We start from the raw sequence: 14,409 nt of genomic DNA, 5'->3' as shown, positions 1-14,409 counted from the left end.
AGGCAAAAATTAAATGTGTGATGTCTGCCCATGCAAAACATCCACTATGATGCCAGGATGATCCTATGTGGTTATTATTGTCTTCTGAGGGAGTCTAACACATATAGTAGATGTATCCACAAACAAATCTCTATGACTGAACCGTCACAACTATTTTTACCAGAAAAACTTCGGCAACAGTTTCAAACTAGGAGACAGTCAGGAACCTGACAGACACATAGACACGTTCTTAAGATGGACACATTGTGTCCTGCGCCGTATGACACACAGTAGGGATTCTTGTTTTTCTCTCTCTCTCACACACACACACCCTCAGCTTAAAGCAAACAAGAAAGAGCCCACCTGCTCTGACTAAAGCGACAACCCTGCTCACACACACACACACACACACACACACACACACACACACACACACATGTAATAGATAGTTTTTCACTGTGCATATTATGTAAATGGTCAACCTTGTTTATAATATTTAATTGTATAATAATAGTATTATATATATATATATATATATATATATATAAAATATGTTTATAATAGTATATCTTTCTAATGCCCTGTATTTTATTAAATTAAATTAAACATTTTTGAACACTTTAGTCACACTTAAAAATGTCACTGTAAGACAATATCAAAGTAAGTGTCATTTGCGCTTTTATGCTGCAGGATCTTCTCATTTCTTCATAATATTTGCTCTTTTAACCAACTAGTGGTATTTTGTGATTTTTAGTGGATGTATGAAGTCATTTTTCTTCAAGTTCACACAGAATCACATTAACTTTGGGTCTCAATACTTACAAATCTACATGTTGAACAATACATCTATTGTTTTTATCATTTCAAAGCTAACAAACTTCTTTTCTAGAAATGATTTGCAGGAAGAGTTTTATGCTATTATTCTTTTAAAGAAATGCAACTTGGTTTGATTTTGATATTGATATGTAATGACATTTATACTTTGTTAATTTCAGCATAACTTAAGCGATAATCAAGTGCAGTAATTCAAGTCGCTTTGAATGAAAAGCAGCTGCTAAAATGCAACAAAGTACGTTTCACACTGCATTTTTCCCAAGCGCTGTCTCTAACAATAAAGCAGGCCGTGAAAACCGACTAATGACGAATACGACTTTATTTCGATACTCATTTACTCCAGTCGGGTTCTGTCAAAGTGATATATATTCAGGGATACGTTCTTCAGCTGCGAAAACAAAGCACTTCGCTTGTAACATCTTACAGTGTGAGGGAAATTCGGTCCCCGTAGTGTGATCACAGAGCCGAAGCTGACCTGCGTTCAGACAGATGTGATGGAGTTCGCTCAGGAAGCCAGACTGCATGTTTTCAAAATTCCGGGTACACAAAGTTCTCCTAAAAAAAGTCTAGTCTGGATAACATCAAACTAATTAAAACAAAAAGCGTGCTGTTTTTCCACAAGAAAGTCCTTAGATTTGGTATATTTTGACAAAGTGTGCCAACATTAGGAGCCAGAATTTTACACTCTTTTTACTCTTGTGACCTGATATTTAATCAGGGCAATGAAAGAATAATTTACATTAATAAATGGCTGGGGAAATAAATAACCTATGAAATATGCAGTGTCTGAGCCAGTATGAAATTGCATTTGTTGACCAACGCCATAAATCTAAAGCACACTGCACTCTTAGAAGAAAAGGTTTGATATAGAACCTTAAAGGTTCAGTAATAAACTGTAGAACCTTTTAGCGGTTCCCATCATGAGATCATTTTATGGATTTAGTTAAACCCATTAAACATAAAAGCATGTTTATGCAGTCATTTAAGACATTTCTCCTTATAAAGAACCTTTTTGGCATAAAGGTTTTTTTTTTTTTAAATTCATGTCAAAACTCAAGAAATCTAGGATTCTATACAGAAACCCAATGAAACTTTTTTTCTAAGAGTGTGTGGCTTGAGCCCAAACAGTGGATCGAGGAGGTCTATGGTACCTGGAAAGAGTTTTCCGCTCTCATTCCCATCTCAATGATGCGTTGCTCGGCTGGCGCAGGACCTGTCGGAAGACATCAGAATGCAAAATTACGTTTGAGGGTGGCATTTAAGACAGCGCCTATGTTGGTGACCCCAGAGCCTGACCTTTGCCCCTAGTCCCTTTCTTCTTCATGTGTGTCCAGATGTCCCACTGAGATCTGCTCTCGCTCTGGTGTCTATTGTGAGGAAGTTCTTGAGCAGAATAAGAAAACAATGGTGTCCAACACGACTGCGATCATCACACGTTGACCTCTTGGACTCTGGATGCAGAAGAACGCTGAAGGTGCCTGGGTGGTCACTGCAGGTCCATGGCTTCGGGATCAGACTCCTGTGGTTCAGGTCAAGCTGGTAAATAATTTTAAGCCTTTTAAGCCTTACTATTTAGTCAGACAAAAAATAGCACTTTTTGTTCTGGTTGGCAAAGAAACAACACACCTCTCCTCAACAAGACACATGACTAATGCTGCGGATTGAGTTACATGCCAAAGTTTAAAACATTGGACTTAATACCAGGACTTATGGGTTTGATCCAGTGTTATTTTAGTATCACTAAGTTACAATTATAATTTTTATTAATATTTTGAATTAGTTTTATATTTTCCATTGCATTGTCAGGTAAAATTTTAGTCATTTTGCTTTGTTTTTGTCATTTTTATAATTTTTTAAAAAAAGTGTCTATATAGATTTTATTAATTTTTATTTCAGTTTCAGTTATTTTAGCACATCAAGATAAACTAAATGAAAATGAGAAATGTTGCAACTAACTGGGTTTTGTGTCTGTAGAATAAGAATATAATAATAATAATAATAATAATAATAATAATAATATATAATAACCAGAAATGTTTCTTGAGCATCAAATTAGAATGATTTCTGAAGGATCATGTGACACTGAAGACTGGACTATTATGCTGAAAATTGAGCTTTGACATCACAGGAATAAATTACATTTAAAAACATATTCACATAGAATGTATTCTTAATGTATTCTTTAATATTTGACAATATTACAGTTTTCACTGTATTTTTGATCAAATAAACACAGCCTTGGTGAGCAGAAGAGACCAGGTCTCTGAACCGGTTCAAGGAACGAAAACGAAAACCGGAAACGAACGAAATTTTGACTGGAACGTAACCAGAAACGAAAACGAAATCAAATTTAATCGTTCTGAGTAGAAAAGCTAATTTGAAATGGCCATTAACCGGTTCGTTCTATTTAATATTTTGATTTGGCAGTCAACCAATCACGAATTCAAATAGTACAGCCTATGCAAATGTGACGCTGACGCATCCAAAGTGTGTGAAATGCCCGCGCTGACGCGCTCAGGCTCAGCTGTCAAGTCATCATAGGTTAGGTAAGTCACAATGGCATTACTTTTTCCGATGATATATGTCACCAACCGTCAAGCATTAGGCCCATATTTAAGTGAGAATGAATGTCAAGTAATATGCAGCTTGTTGTGCGTTTTGAAACCAGCGAAAATTGCAGGATATGTAAACATAAGTTCACACAACGTCACTTCACGCAGTGCAGCGCTTCTGTGAACGGAGAAAACAGAATAAAACTATAGGCCTACATAACGTATATACAATAAAAGGGAATATTTAGGCCTATAGGCTACGCGATATTTAACTATATAATTAGGTCTAACAAATTAACAAAACGAAAGTAGTTCATTGTGGTGCACTCCAAAGATCTAGGAAAGGAAACAGACATTCTGCTTGTTTTCGTTATTTAAGTGTCTTTTGTAAATGTATGAATTATGTCTTGCTTTTACCTGTATGACCGTAAATTACGGAGTAGCCTACAGTTTACTGTCTTTTAGAAGAGGAAAAAAAATCCAGTGGTCGCGCCGGCGCCTCACGCGCGCACACACAAATTCTTGCATTGCTTACTTGATATCGCAGCCTGTTAAATAATTAAAATAAAATACAATCAACCAAACATGTAAAACGTTACACTGCTCAATTCAATTCTGTAATACAATCCCGTGACCACCGCCTGACTGTGCTGTTATGTGAATGATGTCGATACTTGCGAGTGAAGTACAAAGCTAAAGCTAGCTACATAATAAATAATAGATTAGCATTCGTCTCGAAAATGGAAACAGTGCCGAATGAGAAAGGTAGGCTTCAGATTCACTTTAAATTAAATCGTTTAGCATTTTATTTCTAATAAGTAAACCTGTTTCTCGACTTGAATATAGCAATAGAAGCTGGAATGACGTTAAAAACGAAAAGATAATTTGTTTTAAATTCGTTTTGGCTTGACGTATATAGCCTGAATAGGCTGTTAACTTTAGATGTTTTATGGTAAAATAAAATGGGCATATTTTTCCTCTCAGGAATAGCGTCGGTATTTTTAACCATGCAGCAAACATTTTAAAATATCTTGAAAAATACTTTATAAACCGTTGATCGTTTTTCCTTTCGTTTAATAGGGTTAGCTACATTTGGACAGAATCTTGTTATAAAAGATAATTGTAGGCCTTATTGGCTATGACGGCAAATACTCTCTTTGTTTTTTAATAAATAAAATGTTGTACGTATTAGGCCTATTATTATTATTAAGTAGGCTACATACAAACAAAAAAAAGGTAAAAAATAACGTTATTAACCGTTATTTTTTCTAAACAAACCGGTTTCGGAACGTTAATAATACAGAAGGAACTCTGGAACAGAAACGTTAAAATTATCGATTCTGCTCGGAGTGAAACGATTGAATTTTTTGTTCGTTTTTAAGCCCTGGAAGAGACTTCCATAACATTAAAAATTCTTACCAACCCCAAACTTTTTAACAGTAGCGTGTCAAAATATGAGCAAACACCACTAATTATGGTAATAAAACCACAAATCAAAAAAATCTAGTTCATCACAGGCTGTGAATGAAATGTGAGGTTGAGATTATTACAAAAACATACAGACTGTAAACCACCATTAGAAAGTGAAATATTCAAGGAATAGACATTCACATTGGAAAACAGCACAAGCTGACCTCTTTAAGACAAAATGTAAACTAACACGATATAGCAAACAAAGCTGGAGTTTATATTTAGTGCCTCCAGCCAGAGAATGTACCAGCACATAGAGAGGATGCTTGACGCTGAGGTAAACACACACATGCTTGGCTTCCCAGAAGGGCCTCAAACTCTACCTTTATCTTCTCACATCTTCCAGATCAGATCCTTCCCTCTCTCGAGGTACAAGTTAGTGGCACGATGTAGTTTTACAGGGAACATTCTGAGACAATTAAACACTATTAAGATGCATGTGATCACCAAACACAAGGATTGGTACAGGACGTGAGCCCTGAAAATGAACTTAATTGAATTTGAGTGACATGAGCTCACTCAAATTCATTTTTGAAGATCTTGAGATCTGGGGGATTTGGAGGCCAAGTCAACACCTCAAACTCGTTGTTGTGCTCCTCAAATCATTCCTGAACCATTTTTGCTTTGTGGCAGGGTGCATTATCCTGCTGAAAGAGGCCACAGCCACCAGGGAATACTGTTTCCATGAAAGGGTGTACATGGTCTGCAACAATGCTTAGGTAGGTGGTACGTTTCAAAGTAACATCCACATGGATGGCAGGACCAAAGGTTTCCCAGCAGAACATTGCCCAAAGCATCACACTGCCTCCGCCGGCTTGCCTTCTTTTCATAGTGCATCCTGGTGCCATGTGTTCCCCAGGTAAGAGACGCACACGCAACCAGCCATCCACGTGATGTAAAAGAAAACGTGATTCATCAGACGAGGCCACTTTCTTCCATTGCTCCGTGGTCCAGTTCTGATGCTCATGTGCCCACTGTTGGTGCTTTCGGCGGTGGCACCCTGACTGGTCTGTGGCTATGCAGCCCCATACGCAACAAACTGCGATGCACTGTTTATTCTGACCCTTTCTATCAACCAGCATTAACTTCTTGCGCAATTTGAGCCACAGTAGCTCGTCTGTTGGATCGGACCACACGGGCCAGCCTTCACTCCCCAAGTTGTGGATGGGGTCCATCAACTGTTTGGTTACCGACATTCTTCAAAATATAAAAACAATAAAAACTTCTCTAGGAAACAAAATCCACATCCAAACTCTTTGTGTCGCTTAAACTCTCATCGAGCGAGAGGGCATTAAAATGCTCCATTTGACCCTACGAAAGCTGCCGTAGGTGTGTTTTCTGGTCAAGTTTTAAAAGACAGGGTGAGAGTCGATGACCTGTCGGAAAGAATAAAGCCAAAGCAGAGTGATTCTTCACAGGCAGAGCTCAAAAAAACAGCACACACTGGCCTTCAGTCAAACTTCACATGTAAAATACTCATGTAACCAAAACCTGCTCAACTCTGCTCTGTGGAGTGTGAAGCTGTCAGGATGTGACCTCTCCATCGCAGCCGTGTCACGAAGGCCCACCTACATGGACGGACACACCTGTCAGAGCCAATTCCAGCCCTCCATTCACTTCTTCAGCTCTGAAACCTGCCTCCCCCTCACTGCACCCTCCGTCCGGAGGCGTATGAACAGGTCAAGGATTGTCTTTAAATAGGAGACACCTGCCTGTTGTGTCCATAGCTCAACTGTCTGTGATCTCACACTACTTTCTAAATCTGTGTGCTATTTACTGAACTGCAAGCACATTAAATGTTTGAGCGCAGCAGAGAGACGCGACACAGGTTGAAGGCAAGGCCACGAGGAACATGGCATCTTAGAAGCGTGGCCCTGAACGTCACATAGCCGCAGAATCCATGTTTAAATGCCTGTTTGAAAGATTTACATTCCAGATTTCACTGTTAACATGGCAATTAAAAAACATCTGGTAACCCTTAACAATGTTCATTAATAACATAAACATTAAAAAGTGCTGTTTTTACAGTGGATTTCTGGCTACAGCTGCCAGTTCTTTACTGTAAATTTAACAGGACTTTTTCCAGTGTACATTCAGCTATGAAGTATCCGGTACCCTGGTCAGTGTATCAATCAAAATGTTACAAGCTTGAAAGAATCTCAAGGACTGAAGGAGTGTTCAAAGAACGCTTCAGGATTTTAGGGAGTACTTTGGGTTGCTTCATTTCAAAGACAGTAGCCTCAAAACTACAAGCTGTAATTCACTAGAATCCATCTGAATTTGCTATTAAAGGATTAGTTCACTTTTAAATGAAAAATACCCCAAGCTTTACTCACCCTTAAGCCATTCTAGATGTATATGAGTTTCTTCTTTCTGACAAACACTTTTGCAAATATTTTAACAAATATCCTGACGCATCTGAGCTTTATAATGGCAGTGAACGGGACCCACGAGTATGAGCTGCTGAAAGTGCTTCCATCCACATCCATCCATCATAAACATACTTCATGCGGCTCGGGGGGGGTTAATAAATGCCTTCTGAAACAAAGCGATGCGTTTGTGTAATCCATATTTAAGAAGTTATGAAGTAAAATATCTAGCTTCCGCCAGACCACCTTCCGTATTCAAGTTACGAAGAAAGTGTAAACTGGCGTCGTGTCAGTTACACTTTTTCCGTAAGTTGAATAGGGAAGGCGTAGGATGTAGCGTAAGCTTTATGAACTGCAAGAGATTTACACTTTCTACGTACGTTGAATATGGACAGCGTCTGGCAGAAGCTAGTTATTTTACTTCATAACTTGTTAAACATGGATTTTTTTTTTTTTTTTTTTTTTTTTACATCGCTTTGCTTCAGAATGCCTTTAACCCCCCCGGAGCAATGTGGAGTATATGCCATTATAAAGCTTGGAATGTGTCAAGAGTTTATCAGAAAGAAGAAAGTCATATACACCTAGGATGGCTTGAGGGTGAGTAAAGATTGGGCTAATTTTAATTTGAAAGTGAACTAATCCTTTAAAAGTCTTTTAACACAGGATTTCATTACCCTTTTTTTTTGTTCTACACTAAACCAGCAGAAAAATGCCACCAAAAGTCAAAGTAATGTACTTAAATTTCAAAACGCGTGGGCAAAAATGATTCTGGAATAAAAAATGACTCTGGAATTTTTTTCTTTTTCTGACATGCACCACCATTCAAAAGTTTTGCAAAATAAATAAATAAATAAAATTTTTTCTAAGAAAATAATACATTGATCAAAAGAGACAGTAAAGACATTTATAATGTTACAAAAGATTTCTATTTCAAATAAATGCTGTTCTTTTGAACTTTTCTCTTCATCAAAGAATCCTGAAAAAACAGTGAAAATATGAAACTGTTTTCATCATTGATAATATTGTGTTTCAATGATGTTTCTTTCTGTCAAATCAACATATTAGAATGATTTCTGAAGGATCATGTGACACTGAAGGCTGGAATAATAATGCTGAAAAATCAGCTTTGATCACAGGAATAAATTACATTTTAAATATATTACAAGAGAAAACTATTCTAATAATATTTCACAATGTTACTGTATTGACTGTATTTTGGATCAAATAAATGCAGTCCAGAGAGATTTCTTTCAAAAACAAAAAAAAAAAAAAAAAATCTAAGCAGCACCAAACTTATGATCGGTAGAGTAAATTACTCATAAAACATGAGTTTCAATTATATGGATAAGAGTTAACAAATTCTAATAATGCAATTATTCATATACAGAATTTATAAAAGATAACTGATTAAAAATACTCTACATTACAGGATGAACTTTTGTGTTAGTTATAAAAATAAAATAAATATACCCTTTAAAAAAATGTAAAGAGAAAAAAAAAATTGAAAATCAAATCCAGACAGCCAATGCTGCCTCTAAACACAAAAGCTAATTTCTGCAACTGACCTAAAGTAATCTTCGGTAACTAGGTTGCAGGTTCAATCCTGGCTGTATTACATAAACTTCCTATCTTAATTCTTGAAAAGTTCTATTTCCTAAGTGAAGTTATGGTTACTAAACATAGGATTCTGAGTTTGGATGTTTCTGTCCAAGTGTTTTTAGATTCAAAGCCTCAGTTAAATACATACAGCCTGACAGAAACAAAACCAGCAGGTGAACACAGAATGAACAGTAAACACACAGTAGACAAGCCATTACCCACCAGCCCCACATCTGATGAACCACACATGAATAACTATAATCACATTCTGATATGTCGCTACATGATTCTCAATAGCCTTGAGCAGAACTTCATGCCAGAGGAAGACTGACACACACAAAAAAGGAAAGGAGGTATATTCTGCTTTCAGATCGTCTGGGTGGGTGTCGGGAGACGGGAACAGCACTGATCTCGGAAACCAAACAGAAGGATTTACAGGAATGGCGTCTGACAGAAAGGACCCTTAAAAAATTCCCAATACTTTCATTAACCTTTTGGCACAAGGATCCTGAAAAACCCCTCCATGCACCGTGAGTCATGAGACAAGCAGCCATAGTGTTTGCTTCCGCCACACACATAAACATCCAACTGTTTGTTTGAAAAAATGGGGCAGGTGGATCAGGTGGAAGTTTAAATGCTAAACATGAGCTGTCCATAAACATGTGCTGATGTTTTCCAATCATGTAACAGTAGAATGAACATAAGTCAATGACAAATGTGTTTACATGAGTAATAGACTGTTATGTAGTTATATCTGCTTCTCCAATCTGATTGGTTGAGCAGCAAACCAAGATATATCCTAGCTAACAGGGAACATTCTCAGAACTTTGGCCAATGTTCTGGCAAGGTTCTCTCAAAGTTATGAACAAACATTCTTCCAGTAACATTAATAGAATGTTTGTTCAAAGTTATCTGGTCTTTAATAATGTTCTTAAAAACATCAGCACAAAAACATTATTTATATATCATTCATGGAATGGTTTAGTTGGACGTTCGTCTAACATTTTTTAAATGTTACTACTTGTTTAAAAAGAAACATTCCCATAATGTTTGAAGAATGATAAAAGAACCAAGAAACATTTTATAAAACATTTAAAAAAAACTGGACGTTTTGAGTGTTCAGAGAACATTCAGAAATAACATTTCATGGAAATGTTAGCAAAATGTTCTTAGAATATATTTTTGTTAGCTGGGATAGTACAATCATGGCAGGGCTCGCCTTTTCAGTATGTCCAAGATGACTAATAGAGTGCAACAGTGCCGGTCCACCTTTTCAGCAGCCTTGGTTAAAACGTTTCTTTCATTTTTTCTTTTTTTTTTTTTTCATTCATTGTTCATATAAGGATTTTAAAAAAGTGTCTTTGTTAAAGAGTTATAAAGCCATGAACCAAACTAACCGAACCAGCTATGGGGTGAATCACAACATTACAAACTTGGATTTGAAAACATAAATAAATAAATAAAATAAAAATAATAATAAATTCACACAAAAACAAAGGTACAAGACTAAGAACACAACAGCTTTAATGAGGGAAAGAACTACATCTCCATGATAGTGCAATGCAAATTCGATAATCAAATTTACTTTTTGAATGGTATTGAGCGGGATAATGACGCTGAACTGAATAATGACACTATTGTCTTCTACAGAGCTGCTTTATAGCTGAAATTTAATTTTTGTAACATGAATTTCACAATATTAACACTTATTTTCTTTTGTTTATTAATGTGAAGCTGCTTTGAAACAATTTGTATTGTATAAAGTGGTATATAAATAAATGTTAAAAAGATGTTATGTTAGTTTTCACCAGGAATTCCACTGTTAAACGTGATTATTTAAAAAAATAAGTTGAAATAATTCAGGCTGACAGCTTTAACAACCTTGTAGCTCACAGTAGGTCTGTTAAAAATGAACCTATCTGTTGCACTCTAGTACGTGAAATAAAATTAAACTTACTGAGAAATACTTGAATGCTACATGACATTCTTTTAAATTTAATTATTAAAATATTTATTTTATAGGTTGTATCATGATTGGTATCGAGGATCATGACATTTGACTGACTACTGTAATTTCGTACTCTACAAATGTATGCAATACCATACAATTCTCATGCGTTATGACACAGTCAACAATTCAAATGAAAACCCCTTTTCAGACTGAATGTATAAAGCTTGATAATACTTTAATTTGCCTGGTCTCATGATCTGGTTACACACGGAGATGGATATACATGTGGAAGGTACAGGAACAAGTGGATGCTGATTTGTTTAAAGGATTAGTTCACTTTCAAATGAAAATTACCCCAAGCTTTATTCACCCTCAAGCCATCCTAGGTGTATATGACATTCTTCTTTCTGATGAACACAATCAGAGATATATTAATAAATATCCTGATGCATCCAAGCTTTATAATGGCGATACCAACGAGTATGAGCTGAAGAACGTGCCTCCATCCACATCCATCCATCATAAAAAGTACTTCACACTGCTCGGGGGGATAGGGGGTTTAATAAAGTCCTTCTGAAGCAAAGCGATGCATTTGTGTAAAAAAAAAAAAAAAAAAAAAAAAAAAAACCTGTTTAACAAGTTATGAAGTAAAATATCTAGCTTCAGCCAGAAGCCGACACCAACTGGTGTCGGCAGTTACGGAATACGGAAGGCGGTCTGGCTGAAGCTAGATATTTTACTTCATAACTTGTTAAATATCAATATTTTTTTTTTTTACACAACCACATCGCTTCTCTTCAGAAGGACTTTATTAACCCCCCGGAGCCGTGTGAAGTACGTTTATGATAGATGGACGTGGATGGAGGCACTTTCTTCAGCTCATACTCATTGATCCTGCTCACTGCCATTATAAAGCCCAGATGCATCAGGATATTTATTAATATATCTCCGATTGTGTTCATTAGAAAGAAGAAAGTCTTATACACCTAGGATGGCTTTGAGAGTGAGTAAAGCTTGGGGTAATTTTCATTTGAAAGTGAACTAATCCTTTAATGGCACATGTCAGAAGAGCAGCAGAAAGTCATTAGTGACAATCATCTGTTGTGTGTGGTTGTGCACTGTGCTGTTGTGCATAGCCTGAGATTTAAGAGAACAGTATTAAAACATTAAAGCTGACTTGGCTTAGAAAATAAAGCATCTTAATGACGGTGATTAAAATACTGTCTAAAATAAATACTGAATCCAGTTCACAACAGCTGCTGTAGAGTAAAAAACAAGAAAGCAGCATGTCTCCAGTCTTTGTCAGGCGCTATGGCGCGTAGGGACGGACTCTGGCCTACGTGGCATCCTAAAACAAGCATTACCATGATTGAGGTGAGGTTGCCATGGATACCGTCCAGCATATGAGGTGAGGTCACTTCCTCCGGCGGCATCATGCGATTGTACCTGTGACGGCTCACATTAATGAGAGTCCATCAGCTGGGATGGCTGTCACCACTTTGATATGGTGAATACTAACTATCAGCTGTATGATGCGGATGTAATGTCAGATCCCATTGGTCAGGTCCTTAATAACGCCCCCCATCACCAGCTTCCGGAGAAACTCCTTCTCTTTGGATATGTTGTGTGTCCATGACTGGGCGTGTGTGAGAGAAAAAGAGAAACAGAAAGAGCACAATGGAGTAAACATCAATGGAGTCATCAAAAGTTTGTCACATGCTGCGCACAAAAGAGCCATGACATCTGCACATGCAGGTTTGCTTTTGTTTTCACAAGCCACAAAAGCAGTTTGGATGGTCCATCTCCAGTAAACATGTACATGTCCTACCTATTCACCGTTTGTATCACTCCGCTTGAAGTGACCGTCATGGCAGCCGAGCAAATACACTGTAATTTTTGCGAATACTACTTGTTGTAACACAAACTGTTAGTTTTAATAGTTTTTTAGACGAGAATGTAGTTGTTTAGACCTGAAATATGGGACTCATATTTAATCATAGAGCCTATTTTACAATTTATTAGACGTTTTCGGAGATGCGAGCTCCAGGGCGTCAGCGGCTGTTCAGTGCTTGTGTACCCACCGAGAACAGCTTCATCTCGGCCAGTGCTTCAGGGATTTGCCGCTGGCAAAACATGGTTAAACATGAGACATAATTCATTTTGAATACATAAAACGGGCAATCTTTGGTCTTATTAATCTATTACTTGTTCGAATAGCACGAATTGTGCTATGTTAAATTTGATAATAATTAACTTACATCCTTTATATAGCATAGCATATTGGCTACAGCTAGACGGGACATATCAGACGAAGACTCTTCTCCGCTCTTCAAATACATAAAATATTACCCTTTATAGACTTAATGTTTTTTGAGCAAAGAAAACGCTTTACAATTTTTTTTTTCTCCAAACATCAGATCTTTATTTACCTTTGCATTGCACAGACGAGATGTCCAAACTGCGTGCAGCACTTCATTCAAGAGGTGGGGCGGATTTATGAGGTTTGATTGACAGTTTGAGGATCCAATGGAGTTACTAGGTTTTGTCACAAGCTTTTTAAAATCCTTTTCATTCGTTAAATATTTGTAAAACCCACATACAGGCGTAAAGGTGACCTATATCATTGTTTTTTTTTTTTTTTGTTTGTTTTTTTTTTAAATAAAAATAAAACAAAAATTAGGAAATATAGAGATACGAGGTGTGGCATTTATGTTATTTATTTTTTGGCATTTGGTAATTATCCACGGCACACTTGACAACCGTCACGGGCACACTAGTGATTTACGTTTGACTAAACTGTACAATTGTGTTTATTTGTTGTTCAATAAATATTATTTTATATAAATATGTCCATTAGTGCGTAATATGGATTGAGTGAAAGTTATTTATTATATATATTATATATATACCTGGCAAACAGTCATATGCCATCATTGTCTGGCAAAAGTGTCTATGAATTTAATGATTAAGTTATAATACAGCAGAATGTTTGGTCTTGGTGGAATGGATCTGCTACGCTCCTGCTGCTGTTGGTTATTGCTGCTGCTGCAGAACAAGTATGGGACTGGCTACTACCAGTACATACACAACACACTGCTGTGAGGAAGTAAGACATGCTGCTGCTGTACAATATAGCGTACATGAATTACCCATAACAGATCTATACAGGTGGAGCTGGGGAAGGTGGAGGGTTTCTGAAAGCGCGATGCAAATGTTACAGCAATGCTGACCAAGTATTTGAAGGTTGAGCAGTGAGCTCACTGGCTACTGATACAGCAGGAACCAATCAGCTGTGCCCTATAGAGAATGACATGACTGCTGGCATATATTTTTTTAGCAAAAACATAAAATATAAAAATATGTTGCCATCAGTAAAAACTGATGATTCTTTTGTTGTGGGGCAAGTAAAACTACTGGCCTGGACTAGCAGAAATCCTTATTGTTGATCGCTGGTTAGTATCCTGTAGTATCTGACTACTCCACTTTCTGAGTTGCTTGGTAAGCTAGAGTTGCCAATGCTGGCTCATTACTCTGACCTCTCGGGTTTCTGCATGTTCCTGGAACAGAGAGCACCTTCAGCCGTGAGGTCATGTGACTGTTTGTGGATGTGACTCAACGGACGGGATATTCCCAAAGACCATCGATCAGCCACATT

General features: G+C 37.0%; 1 protein-coding gene across 6 annotated transcripts in view; it reads right to left on the bottom strand.

The window, feature by feature from the left end:
- Positions 1-10,970: 10,970 nt before the first annotated feature.
- Positions 10,971-14,409, bottom strand: part of st3gal3a (ST3 beta-galactoside alpha-2,3-sialyltransferase 3a) — a 50,210-nt gene continuing 46,771 nt past the window's right edge. For all 6 annotated transcript variants that reach the window (XM_051896966.1, XM_051896971.1, XM_051896972.1 and 3 more), the window contains one exon: positions 10,971-12,390. In XM_051896966.1, the coding sequence (XP_051752926.1) occupies positions 12,301-12,390 (90 nt within the window). In that variant the 3' untranslated portion in view covers positions 10,971-12,300. The remainder of the gene's footprint in view (positions 12,391-14,409) is intronic.

This window comes from Ctenopharyngodon idella, chromosome 6 (genome assembly GCF_019924925.1).
Source record: "Ctenopharyngodon idella isolate HZGC_01 chromosome 6, HZGC01, whole genome shotgun sequence".
In the NCBI taxonomy this organism is placed as follows: domain Eukaryota; kingdom Metazoa; phylum Chordata; class Actinopteri; order Cypriniformes; family Xenocyprididae; genus Ctenopharyngodon; species Ctenopharyngodon idella.
Note: the sequence above shows the minus strand (reverse complement) of the source record. Positions and strands in the feature narration are given on the sequence as shown.